The 14,725-nt window shown below is 23.2% G+C and overlaps 1 protein-coding gene across 5 annotated transcripts in view; it reads right to left on the bottom strand.

The window, feature by feature from the left end:
• The window catches only part of LOC117181932 (importin-11), a 69,156-nt gene that overhangs the window by 19,533 nt on the left and 34,898 nt on the right, over positions 1-14,725 (bottom strand). For all 5 annotated transcript variants that reach the window (XM_033374955.1, XM_033374953.1, XM_033374957.1 and 2 more), the window contains exons 12-14: positions 10,526-10,690; positions 7,224-7,416; positions 6,897-7,134 (exon numbers count right to left, since the gene is read on the bottom strand). In XM_033374955.1, coding sequence (XP_033230846.1) covers positions 6,897-7,134; positions 7,224-7,416; positions 10,526-10,690 — 596 coding nt within the window. The remainder of the gene's footprint in view (positions 1-6,896; positions 7,135-7,223; positions 7,417-10,525; positions 10,691-14,725) is intronic.

Genomic DNA, 14,725 nt, shown 5'->3' with positions numbered 1-14,725 from the left:
AATAATCAAAATAACAAATAATATAATAATTATAGAAAAACTTAGAAAAACTATATTTGTTTAAAATTTACAAAGTAATTTGAATCATTTCAAATACACTAAATATCTCTAGAAATTACTTTAATTGTGCTACAAATAATAAGTATTCAATTGTTAGTTATACATAAAAATGCAACAATTTCACTTACATATTATTTATTTTTCAAATAGTACAATTAAAATCGTAACGTTTAAAGTTTAAAAACTATCTGAAATTTTGACGATTTAAGGCTCTCTATTTAAAACAATACAGTTTTTAAATTATTTATACTTTTTACCGACTAAGTCTTTCAACTAGTTTAATTTTTGACGATAAAACCCGGAAATTCTTAAATTTTAAATTGATTCACACGGCATTTTGAAATTGTTGAAATTTAAAATGTACGCTTGAAAAAAATTTTTCTAAAGTATTTAAATTTAAAAAAAAAACATTTAAAATAATTCCATTTTTTATTTTTTTTACATTTAAATTGCTTCAAAACTATAGAAATTTCAACATTATTAGAAATACATTGATTCATTCTGCAATTTAGAGCACTGAATTTTCAATTTATAAGAGTGTAAAAATTGACATTTATTAGTAATTTTTTCACAAAAAAAGGAGAAAAGCAGGGAAAAGATTAAACATTATTTTTACATGCAAAAAAGAAGAAACAATCTTTTTATAATTTAAATGATTTTTGAATGACTTCTGCCAATAAAGATATTTTTTACAAATTGGAAATAGTTATAAAGAAATAATCAGAGTTGGGATTCTTTTTTAAATCTCATAAATTCCTGACTGAGAATTTTCCAAAACGTTATTTGTTAGTAGCGACCCATTTAAGAAAAAATCAACTTTTTCTCCATTTTTTGTTTTTGGATTTTAATGTTTATTTTTATTAAATTTTCCTGCTTATTCAACAATTAAATTTTTTTAAAAAATTCAACTGTTTTAAAGCGAAATGTTGAAAACTTAATTTCCAATTTCATGAAACTTTTAACTGTTAAAAAATAAATTATGAATTTTCTTCAATTATCAACAATTGAACATTCTTTTCTTAATTTTCAAAAGGTGGAATTTTAAGTATCTTCAAGTATCAATAGTTGTACATTCAATTTTCAATTTTCTTAAATTTTCAGAAGTGAAAATTCATTTTTTAATTTTGTTCAATCTTTCAAATTTAAAATATTTTTAATCTTTTGAAATCTTTGTGAATTCTTTGAAATCTTTAAACTTCTTTTTAACTCATTATGAAATTTTTCTGAGATTTTGGAATATTTGTGAAGTCTTTCTGAATTTTTTTTTATCAATTTGAAATTATAAAAATATTTTAAGTCTATGTGAAGTCTTTTGACATCTTAAAAAAAAATTTAGTCGTTTCGAATATTTAAGATGTTTTGAAATATTAGAAACATAGTTTACTACCCTTTTATGAAACCTTTAAAATCGTCGAAATCTTTTGAAAGTTTAAAATTTTTTGTGAAATGATCAAAATCTTTGAAATCGTCTCAGCATGACTTTTTAAAATCTTTAAAATCCTTGAAATCTTTAAGAAATCTTCGAAATCTTTGGGAAATTTTCGTTAAATATTTTTAAATTTTCTAAAATTATTTGCAACCTTTGAAATCGTTTAAGATGTTTATGATACTGTGGTAAAATCTTTGAAATTTGGTGTGCAGGCTTTTTTAAATCTTTAAAATCCCTGCAATCATTGTGAAATGTAGAAAATCCTTTTCTGATATTTTAAAATCTATTAAATCTATATAAATATTTTGTAAACTTTTGAAATCAGTACGATTTCAAACTTTCTGATTTTTTATTTTTAAGTCTTTAAAACAGCATTTATGAATTATTTAAAAGAAAAAAGGATGCTTAATTGCGCATTGTAAACTGAATGAAAGCATAATTGAAAAAGATAAAAATCCAACTGATTATTCAAAAAAACTCTTGAAATGAAACTTGGATAGATTTCGTTTTTTCTACAAATTTTTTAAATTCCCGGCCAAAAAATAAATTCATTGTAATTTACGGATTTTCCTGTCCAGCGGCCACCCTGCATTTTTAATATAGAATCTTTTATAAATGGTATAAAACAATTTTTAATTACAAATTGAAAAAAATCTTAATGTATTCTTGGCAGGTCTATCCAGCGTAATTTACTCGAAAATAGTTAATTATTTAAACCGATAAAATAACCAAAAGTGATTAATTTCTAACACAAACAGTGACTAATGTGTATCAATAATGTAACGAATGCTGTTTTGAATTTAAAAAAGTTCACAAAAATTCGATGAAATTTATAGAAATTCAAAGAGAATTAACTGGAAACAATTTTAAATATCCGTTTAGTTCAGTAAAATAGGAGTAAATTTAGAGGAATTTAAAGGAAATAAGAAGAATATGATTAAATTCATAAAAATTCAAGTGAATTGAATACAATTAAAAAATATGAGAACTTTCATTGAATTCAGTAAATAAATACTTTGAAATCCATTCATATATTAAAAAATCCTGTGAAAAAGTATCAAATCTGATATCTCCTGGAATCCCGGAAAATTGATTAAAATCCCTTAAAATCATTTAAATCCTCGAAAATCTGATAAAATCCCGTTATAGGTTCTGTAAACTTGTTCCATATCTTCCGAAATTCTATCAAATTCTTTACAAGTGCATCACAATTTTTCTAAATTTCTTTAAATCCTTAAAAATCCCTTGAAAAATTGTAATCTCTTAAAAATGCCTTAGAATCTTTTAAGATATCCTAAAATATTTTAAACCGGTTTAAATCCCTTTAAATTATTGAAATTATTGTCTAAAATGTTTTAAAATCCTTGGAAATCTTTCAAAATCCCTTGAAAAATCTTTTAAAACTGTTGAAAATGCTATGGAATTTTTCAAAATACCATTAAATTATTAGAATCCTTTGAAATCATTATAAATGATTGAAATCAATTAAAAACTCTTCGGTATCTTTTTAAAATTTTCTAAAATCTTTAAAATCCTTTGAATACATTCCAAATAATTGAAATTAATTGAAAATTCCTAGGTATCTTTTAAAATTATCTAAAATATTTAATATCTTTTAAAATTTTGTGAAATACCTAAAATGTTTTAAATAATTTAAAATGTTTTAAAATCCTTGTAAATCTTTTTAAATCTGTTAAAACCTTTTTAAATGGTTGAAAATGCTAGGGAATTTTTCAAAACACCCTAACATCTTTCAAATCCTTTGAAATCATTATAAATGATTGAAATAAATTAAAAACTCCTCGTTATCTTTTTAAAATTTTCTAAAATATTAGAAATCTTTTGATATACCCTAAACGCCTAAACTGTTTCAAATAATTTAAAATATTTTGCAAATTTTTTAAATCTTTTTTACAGCTGTTGGAAATGCTTTGGAATTTTTCAAAATACCCTTGAATCTTTAAAATCCTTTGAAAACATTTCAAATAATTAAAATCAATTAAAAATGCCTAGGTATCTTCGGAAATTTTCGAAAAAAATGTGAAATCTTTTGAAATTTTTTGAAATACCTAAAATATTTTAAATAAGTTAAAATGTTTTAAAATCTTTGGAATTCTTTTAAAATCCCTTGAAATCTTTTTAAACTGTTGAAAATTCTATGGAATTTTTCAAAATACCCTAAAATCTTTTAAAATAATTGAAATCATTCTTAATGGTTGAAATCAATTAAGAATTCCTCGCTATCATTTTAAAATTTTTCTGAAATATTTTAAATCTTTTGAAATATCCTAAACTGTTTCAAATAATTTAAAATATTTGGAAATTTTTTGAAATCTTTCAAAATCCCTTGATATCTTTTACATCTGTTAGAAATGCTTTGTAATTTTTCAAAATAACCTAAGATCTTTAAAAACGTTTGAATACATCCCAAATAATCAAAATCCATTAAAAATTCCTAGGCATCTTTTTAAATTTTCAAAAATATTTGAAATCTTTTGAAAATGTTTGAAATGCCTAAAATGTTTCAAAAAATTTTAAATAATTTGAAATCTTTTGAAATCTTTTGAAATCTTTTAAAATCCCTTGAAAATTCTATGGCATTTTTCAAAATACCCAAAAACCTTTCGACTCCTTGGAAATTACTCCAAAAAATTGAAATGAATTAAAAATTCCAAGGCATCTTTTAAAATTTTCTAAAAAAAATTGGGATTCCTCCGAAATCTTTTAATATACCCTGAACCTATTTAAAGCTCTGAAACATCCTGTGAATTCCTTTAAAATCCCTTAAAATCTTTGAAAATGCTTCGAAACATTTCAAAATACCCTAAAATTTTACAATTTCTTTTAAATCGCACCAAATTATTCAAATATATTAAAAATACCCTGAGATATTAAAATTAATTGGAAATCTAATATTTCCCAAAATCAATTGAAAATTCTTTGCTACCTTTTTTATATACCCTGAAATACTTCCAATCCTTTAAAATCACATTAAATTACTCAAATAAACTGAAAATTCCTTAGAATCTTCTAAAATACCGTAAAATATTTAAAATCCTTTAAAACCTGTTGAAATCGCTTGAAATGTTCTAACGCTTTTAAAAACTCCTTGGAATTGTTGAAAATACCTTGAAAAAAACTTGAAAAAATATTTTAAATACCCTAAAATATTTCAAATCCTTTAAAATCCATTAAAAAATTTCAAAGCTCTTGCAAATTCTTAACAGAATGGCCGTTTTAATCGAAGACAAAAATTCCCGGGTTTTTCCCGGTTCGCAAACATTTTTCACGACCAACGAAATTGAAAAACTCAAACTATATTCTAAACTTTTTTCTATATAAAGTAATAAACAATAAACAACCAATTAAAGCATTCAAAATGGAAAACTTGAATTCCAAACTTGTAAAATTGAAGTTTAAAAATTTTCAATTCAAAAATTGTGTAATCGAATGCTCAAAAATTTACACGTACCAAATGGAAGGTACTAACACTTTTCAATTAGAAAATGTTAAATAAAAATAATAACAATATTCTTTTTAACTTAACAGTTCTTAAATTATTTTAAAAAGACTAGTCTATCTTCAGAAATCCAGAAGTGGTCTTAAATTTTTCCAAATTCAAAATAATTTTTGAATTTTTTTCGGAAATTTTAAATAATTTCAAAATGAATTGAATTTTTTCTATAACTTTTAGAAAATCCTGCAAGTTTAAAAAAAATTTGAATTTATAAATAATAATAGAACACTTACTATTTGTAAAAATAGTAGAGTCATTTTAAGAGATATTTAGAAGTTTAAAAAAGATTTGAATTAAATTTAGAACTTGAAATAATTTTAAATACTTAAAGCTGAATTTAAAATAAAATATAGATTTTTGCAGATTTAAAAAAAAAAAGATATTTTGAAACCCTTCGAAATCTTTTTAAATCCCTTCAAACCTTTTAAATCTCTTGAAAATGCTTTGGAATTTTTCAAAATACTCTAAAATCTTCAAAAACAACCTTCGAATACATTCTAAATAATTAAAATCAATTAAAACTTCCTAGGTATCTTTTAAAATTTTCAAAAATATTTGAAATCTTTTAAAATGCCTAAAACGTTTTAAATCATTTAAAATGTTTTTAAATGCTTGGAAATCTTTTAAAACTGTTTAAAATTCTATGGAATTTTTCAAAATACCCTAAAATCTTTCAAATTCTTGGAAATAACTCCAAAATATTAATATAAATTTAAAATTCCAAGGTGTCTCTAAAATTTTTTAAAATCTCTTTTGTGTTTGTTTGGTATCTTCTAAATAAATTAAAAATCGGTAAAATCTTTGAAATGTTTTGAAATCTTTAAAACCCGGTGCACTGTCCTTTTTTTTAAATCTTTGAAATTCTTTTAAAATCATTATGAAATTTTTCTGAGACTTCGAAATATTTGTGAAATCTTTCTGCATTTTTTTAATAAATTTGAAATTATAAAAATATTTTAAATCTTTCTGAAGTCTTTCGAAATCTTACCAAAAAAATTGTAGCCGTTACGAAACTTTAAAATGTTTTGAAATATTAGAAATACAGTTTACTATCCTTTGTTGAAATGTTCAAAATCATTGAAATCTTTTGAAAGTGAAATCTTTATGAAATGTTAGAAATCTTTGTGAAATTTTTGTGAAATATTTTAAAACCTTTTAAAATTATTTGCAATCTTTTGAAATCGTTAAAAAAATTTTATGGAACTGCGATAAAATCTTTGAAATCTGGTGTGCAGGCCTTTTTTAAATCTGTGAAATCCCTCAAATCTTTGTGAAATGTTGAAAATCCTTTTAAAATATATTTAAATCTTTTGAAATCTTTATAAATATTTTATAAACTTTTGAAATCGGGCGTAGACTCAAAAATCGAATGGCCAACTCCTCGCAAAATCCGCTGAATGAAATTTAATTAACATCGAACTTTTCAACTAATAATTTTGATAATTTGCAAGTTGAATATCACAAAAAATGTATAATTTACTAATAAAACTAAGAATTTGACTATATGATTGAAAATTCCTATTTTTCGGTTAAAAAAAATTGTATAATTAATCATAATATTAAAACCTGTTCATTTCAATCTATAAAATAATTCAGTCTACAAAAATTGCCTTGAAATCTCTTTATTTATTCTGCAATAAACAAAAGATTATACCTTGATGAATAAAAAAAATTTTCCAGTCACAAGATTTCTTCAAAAAAAGATGTTTCTTTTAATAACAGACTAAAAGATTCAAATTACACTTCGCATTTCAATAAAATAATCATGTTTTAAACAAAAATCAAGGAGAATTCCAGGTTTTCAAGGTTTCCAAAGGCGCCCAAAACCCTACCCTGATTAGTTTTAAAGTAAATGGATAAAAATTCGAAATCAAGTGAATTGTAGCTTACTCGAAAATTCGTGGAAGAAGAGGTTTTAGGACTTGTGTGGCTTGTTGTGGAGAAGCTTTGAGACACGCCTCAAAAAGCCTCATCACCATTAAAACTTCTTCAGGTCTCAAATCTCCAAGAATCGATCTCAGAGTATCAATTATCACTGTCCCGTTTTCTCTTAAGAATTCCTGCGGGCTCAAAAAGACGTAGGCTTGTATTATGTAGAGGCACAAACTCATATTTTCCGAGGACATTTCTGAAAAGGTTTATTAATTAATCAACATTTCTATAGAAGATAGACAAAAATGATTTAAAAATTGAGCTTTTTTAAATTAAATTGCGAACCAAGTAAGGAAGGCATGTTTTTGAAAAGTCCCATTATTTGGGAAGTTTGAATCGGTGTGTTTTCGAGAAGAGCCAGCCAGAGTTCGAGACCGTCTTCTAATAAATATACATGTCCTTCTTGATTTACATCACAACTGAGGGATATAACTCCAACAACAAAAGGTTCCAGTAGATTGCTTTCGGATCCCAAAGCCTACCAAATTCAATATGCAAAATTAAATTGTTGTTATCTTTTTCGCAAGGAAGCCAGTGATTAATGTACTTGGAAAAAATGACGAATTTAATTTAATAAGTGAAAACCATCGTCAAAATTGCTAGAATCTATTTTGATAAAGCTAAATAAGCCCTGGACAATTAATTGCGGTATTTATATTTCGATATTTTACAATAGGAACTAGAAAACTAAACAAATATTAATTTAAATAATTTAAATTTTAATATTGCAGACTTCACGCTGTAAAATATTCTCAAAAAAGGACCAATATGGTGATTTTTCATAATAATAGGGGAATAAAATGGGAATGAATAATTTAAAATAAATTCATTGAAAGCATCATATTAAATTAAATGTAAAATGCCTTAAATTTCAACAAAATATGAGTTTTTAATCAAAAAGATAAATTTTCTACTAAAAACCATACATTTTTTATATAATACATGAATTTTAAAACTAGGAGTTGAATTTTCTACTAAAAATACAAAAATAAAACATTCATGGAAGTTAAATTTTCAACAAAATACATGAAATTTCAACCAAAAAGATAATTTTTTAAACCAAAATAGATTTAATTTCTAACAAAAGATATAAGTTTTCAATAAAATTGATTAATGTTTAATCAAAAACATTTATTTTCAACCCAGAAGACAATTTTCTACCAAAAAAACACAACTTTTCAACAAAATACATGGATTTTCAACAAACAGTTGAATTTTTAACAACAAAAAATGAATTCCTAACTAAGAAGATTTATTTTCTACCAGGAGAAAAGTTCGTATTCGAATAGTTGAAGTTTTTACTAAAACCAGACAAATTTTCAGTTCATAAAATTAATTGTCAACGACAAAAAAAACGGAATTTCAACGAAACAGTTTAATTTTCATCATTTTAGTAAAAATGTATTTCTTAGTTTGAAAATTAAACCATTTTGTTTAAAATTAGTTTTTTTTGTGGAAAATTAGTTTTATTTACATGAAAATTTAACTATTTCATTTTTTGTTGGAAACTTATCATTTTCTACTAAAAATGATCAATTTTAAACCGAAAATGGAAGACTTAAATTCTTTTTGGTAGAAAATTAATCCTTCTGGTTGAAAATCTCGTAGAAAATTTATGTATTTTGTTGAAAATTAGATTTCGTTGGTAGAAAATCAATTTTTTTTAAACAATGCAACTGCATGGTTGAAAATTAATCTGTTTTAGATGAAGATTCAAGTCTTTTGTTGAAAATTCCTCTTTATTGGTGAAACTTAACTATTTTTGATTTTAAATTAAAATATTTTTTCATTGAAATATCAACTATTACATACTGTTTTGAAAATTCATCTTTATATGAGGAAAATTGTTTTAACTAAGAATTTGACTATGTGATTAAAATTTTTTTTTTGTTTGAAAATTCATATTTTGCGGTTAAAAAAGAAAATGTTCTTAAGAAAATTAGTGTTTAAAAATTAAAAATGATTTTTTTTTAAATGAGAATTTAACTATATTCCATTTTTGTTTAAAATTTGATATTTTCAAGATTATAAATCAATAAAAATGGAAGTAAAATTTTCAATTGAAAAAATTAATTTTTAACAACAAAAAAACACGGAATTTCAAACGAAACAGTTTAATTTTCATCATTTTAGTAAAAATGTATTTTTTTGCTTGAAAATTCAACTATTTTGATTAAAATTGGTTGTTTTTTTTTTTAATTAATTTTTACATGAAAATTTAACTATTTCGTTTTTAGTTGGAAATTGATCAGTTTCTACTAAAAATAGTAAATTTTCAACCGGAAATGGAAGACGTAAATTCTTTTTGGTAGAAAATTAATCATTTTGCTTGAAAATCTCGTTCAAAAAATTTTGTATATTTTGTTGAAAATTCGTCTTCTTTGGTAGAAAATCAATTTTTTAATAACAATGATAATAATTTATAATATAATACTTATTATTTAATAACAATGAAGAGTCAAGTCTTTTGTTGAAAATTCCTCTTTATTGGTGAAACTTTACTATTTTTAATTTTAACTTAAAATATTTTTTCATTGAAATATCAACTAATACATACTGTTTTGAAAATTCATCTTTATATGAGGAAAATTGTTTTAACTAAGAATTTGACTATGTGATTAAAAATTTTTTTTTTGTTTGAAAATTCATATTTTGCGGTTAAAAGTGAAAATGTTTTGTGAAAAATTATTTGTTCAAAATTGAAAATTATTTTTATTTTATATGAATTTATCATTTTATAAATTTATCATTTTTTACTAAAAATGACAAATTTTCATTCGAAAATATAATGCTTAAATTTTTTTTGGTAATAAAATAATCCTTTTGGTTGAAAATGAAGATTCAAGTCTTTTGTTGAGAATTCCTCTTTATCGGTGAAACTTGACTGTTTTTTAATTTCAAATAAAAATATTTTTCGTTGAAATATGAACGTTTACAAATTGTTTTGGAAATTAAACTTTTTATGTTGAAAATTCATATTTTGCGATTAGAAATGCAACTGTTTTGTAGAAAATTAGTTTTTCAAATTTAAAATGATATTTTTAAAAAATGAGAATTTAACTATTCTATTTTTCGTAAAAATGGTACCTTTTCAAGTTTAAAAAGTAAACTATTTGGTTGAAAATTTGCAGAATACGTCGAAAATTCGTCTTTTTTGTAGAAAATTAATCTTTTCGGTTCAAAATTCAACTGTTTCGTAGAGAGCACATTTTTCTGGCTAGGAAATTCAGCATTTTAGACCATTTTTTTTTCTTTATTGACTGAAAAATCTTTCTTGATTTAAATTTTAACTCTTGATGAAAGTTCGTCATTTTCATTTGAAAATTCATTTGTTTTGATAGAAATATAATCTTTTTTATTTAATTCAACTTTTTGGTTGAAAATGAATTTGTTTTGGTTGAGGATTAAAATATCACAGATTAATTAAATTTTCTTTTTTCTTTTTGGATAAAATCTAAAATAAGTGGCCTTTTCCTTTTTAAAAAGTCACTGAAAGTGTCTTAAGTGACTGTGTGGCATTCCTGCATTTTCGGGACACGTAATTTTCAAAAATTTCAAAATTATTGTAATAAAAAATGGGTAAAAACCTTTTCAAGATGAACAAGAGTTGAAACAATCGCGCATCGCAACATGTTGTGATCTTCTGATTGTTGCCAAAGCTCTGGAAGATATCCACTGAGTGCACAAATGTGTGGTTTTATCCCACTACCGACTCTTTCGATCATGAAGGAAAGAACGTAAAGCACTCTCATCTAAAGCCAGAATAAGATGATTTAATTAATTAATTAAATTCTATCGTACATATAAAATTAACCTTAAAAAAAATATATGAGAAATTCATTTCAAAAGTAGAAAAAACTACACATGAAAGATTTATTTTCGACCTTGATATGTGTAAAAATCGCTTAAAATTTTATTTCAAAAGATTCTACGTATTTCAGTGATTTAAAGAAATATCGAATAACTAAAAAACTTTCAGAAAATTGTAAGGATTTTATGTTATTTACAAATATTTCAAAGAACTTCAAGGAAATAAAAATGTCAAAAATTTAAGGGATTTTATAGGATCTTCAATTATTTCAAAGGATTTGCGGGATTTTAAAGATTATAAGTTGATTAAACAGATCCCAAAAAATTTCAAAAGTTTCAAGGAATTTTAAAGAATTTTGTAAGATTTTAAAGGATTTTAAGGTATTTCAAGCAATTTCTGAAGATTTAAAGGTTTTTATTGAATCTCTGTGGACTTAAAAGTTTTGAAATCAGCAAAGAATTTAACTGATTTCAATTTGGATAGGAACTATGTTAAATGATTTCTACTTATTGCATGGATTTTGGCTACTTCCAAAAGATTTTAATGAACATTTAGGGATTTCAACGTATTTCTATCAAACTTGAGGGAACAATACAAATTTTATTTCAAGGGACTTCTTCATATTTTAATAATTTTAAGAAATATCAAGGAACTTACAAAATCATCAAAGATTTTTAAGATTCTAAGTAACTTAAAAATATTCTAATGAATTTCCAACGATTTTTAAAATATTAAGGATTTTCAATAATTCTGGTAGAATATTCAGGAATTTCAACAGATTTTAAATAATTTTGTAGGATTCGTAAAGATTTTAAGCTCGAATTTAAGAGATTTTTATAAAACTTTGGAAAATAAATTAAATATAATGTGAAGAACTCCTAACGATTCAAAATATTCCAAAGGATCTCAAGATATTCAAAAAAATTTCAAAGAATGTTAAAGAATTTTATTGAATCTCTAAAGATTTCAAACGATTTTAAGATATATCAACCAATTTCTAGTGATAAAATAAATTTTATTTTAAAAGACTTCTACGTATTTCAATGATTAAAAGGAATATCGAAGAATTAAAAAACTTTCAGAAAAAGTTAAGGATTATATGTTATTTACAAATATTTCAAAGAACTTCGCGGAATTAAAAATGTAAAAATGTTAAGGGATTATATAGGATCTTCAATTATTTCAAAGAGTGTATGGGTATTTAAAATATTTGAAGCTATTTTAACAGATTCCAAAGAATTTCAAGAGATTTCGAAACAATGAAGGGATTTCAAAGATTTTTTTATGATTTCCAAAGATTATAAGCTCGATTTTAAGGGATTTCGAGAGAACCTTGGAAAATTAATTAAATGAAATTTTAATATTCAAAAGATTTGATTTAATCTCCAAAGATTTCAAAAGATTTTAAAGACTTGAATTAAAACAGTTAAAAAAACTTTAATGAATAAGTTTAAAAATGGAATAAATTAATGAATAAGTTAAAACATTAATTTTTCAAATAATTTCTACTTCTTTCTGATGGATTTTTACGATTTTCAAAGATTTCAATGCATTTTACAGGATTTAAGGAATTTTATGGGACCTCCAAGTATTTCAAAGATTTTAGGGGATTTTACCAATTTCAAGGGATTTCTGGAGAAATTTAGGAAATAAATTTAATTTACTTTGAAGAGATTTTAAATATTTTCTATACTGATTTCTATGTCAAAAATTTTAAAGAAACTCAAAAATGGTTTGAAGATTTGTATTAAAAAAGTTAAAAAAAATCTTTAATGAACAAGTTTAATTAATTTTAAAAAATGAATAAATTAATGATAAAGTTTGAAAATGAGTTTTTTAAATCGTTTCTACTCCTTTTAATGGATTTTTACGATGTTCAAAGATTTCAATGGATTCCAAGAATTTGCTAAAGAGGCTCAGGAAATAATTGTTTGTTTCAAGGGATTTCTACAGATTTCAACGATTTTAAAGGATTAAAGGAATTAAAAAACTTTTAAAGGATTTTAGAAATTTTAAGTTCCTTTAAAAGATTCCAAATAATTTGTTAGAATTTCGAAAGAATTCTTGGATGGTTGTCAAAGATCTTAATGAATTAAAAATAATTTCACAAGATTTAATGCATTTTGTGGGACCTCCAAGTATTTAAAAGATTTTAAGGGATTTTGCCAATTTCAAATAATTTCTGCAGAAATTTAGGGAGTAAATTTAATTTATTTTGAACAGATTTTAAATATTTTCTATACTGATTTGTACGTCAAAAATTTTAAAGAAACTCAAAATGGTTTGAAAAATTGTAATTAAAACAGTTTTTAAAAAAAGAACTTTAATTAACAAGTTTAAATAAGTTTGAAAAATGAATAAATTAATGAATAAGTTTAAAAATAAGTTTTTAAAATAATTTCTACTCCTTTGAATGAATTTTTACGATTTTCAAAGATTTCAATGGATTTAAAGAATTTTCTTAAGAGCCTCAGGGGATAAAACATTTTGTTTCAAGGGTTTTCTATGGATTTCAACGATTTTAAAGGATGGAAGGAATGAAAAAACTTTTACAAGATTTTTATAATTTTCAGTTCCTTTAAAAGATTCCAAATAATTTTGTAGGGCTTCTAAATAATTTTGCCTTGATTCCTTTGGAAATATGTTTGAATTTATTAAAATCTTTTCAATCTATTAAAATCTTTTAATCAGTTAAAATCCATTAAAATCACTTTAAATCTGTAAGCCCTTTTTGAGTTTCTTTAAAATTTTTGACACAGAAATCAGTATAAAAAATATTTAAAATCTCTTCAAAGTAAATTAAAGATATTCCCTAAATATCTCCAGAAATCTCTTGAAATTGGTAAAATCCCCTAAAATCTTTGAAAAACTTGGAGGTCCGATAAAATTCCTTAAATATTGTATAATTATTTTAAATTTCTCAAGATCTTTGACAACCATCTACAATTCTTTGGTAATCCTAACAAATTATTTGGAATCTTTTAAAGGAACTTAAAATTATGAAAATCCTTGAAAAGTTTTGTAATTCCTTGAATCCTTTAAGATCGTTTAAATCTCGAGAAATTCCTCAAAACAAAATTTTTTATTCAGAAAATTTCTTCAGAAAATTCTATAAAATCCATTGAAATTTTTGAAAATCGTAAAAATCCATTAAAATGAGTAGAAATGATTTTTTTAACTTATTTTTAAACTTATTCAATAAAGTTCTTTTTAAAAAACTGTTTAATTAAAATCTTTAAACCATTTTGATGTTCTTAAAAAATTTTGACATATAAATCAGTATAGAAAATATTTAAAATCTCATAAAAGTAAATTAAATGTATTCCCTGAATATCTCCAGAAATCTCTTGAAATTGGTAAAATCCCCTAAAATCTTTGAAATACTTGAAGATCCCATAAAACTGCTTAAATCTTGTGAAATTATTTTAAAATTCTTAAGATCTTTGACAACCATCCAAAATTATTTAAAAATCCTAACAAATTATTTGAAATATTTTAAAAGAACTTAAAATTATGAAAATCCTTAAAAAGTTTTGTAATTCCTTGAATCCTTTAAAATCGTTTAAATCTGGAGAAATCCCTTAAAATAAAATTTTTTATTCCCTGAGGCTCTTCAGAAAATTCTATATAATCCACTGAAATTTGTGAAAATCGTAAAAATCCATTAAAATAAGTAGAAATGATTTTTTAAACTTATTTTTAAACTTATTCAATAAAGATCTTTTTAAAAAACTGTTTAATTAAAATCTTTACACCATTTTTGATTTTCTTAAAAAATATTGACATAGAAATCAGTTATTCATTAACTTTTTTCATTAAATATATATATATTTATTTTTTTTTTTCATAATTCATTAAAATTCTTTTTTTTAACTGCTTTAACCCTTAAACGGCCAAAACGCCACTACCGGTACATTGCTTTTCAACGGCCAATAACTAAGACTATTCGACACTAGAAAAAATTGAGACACATATA

This window comes from Belonocnema kinseyi, chromosome 10 (assembly GCF_010883055.1).
Source record: "Belonocnema kinseyi isolate 2016_QV_RU_SX_M_011 chromosome 10, B_treatae_v1, whole genome shotgun sequence".
In the NCBI taxonomy this organism is placed as follows: Eukaryota; Metazoa; Arthropoda; class Insecta; order Hymenoptera; family Cynipidae; genus Belonocnema; species Belonocnema kinseyi.
This window is presented reverse-complemented; position numbering and strand designations above follow the sequence as displayed.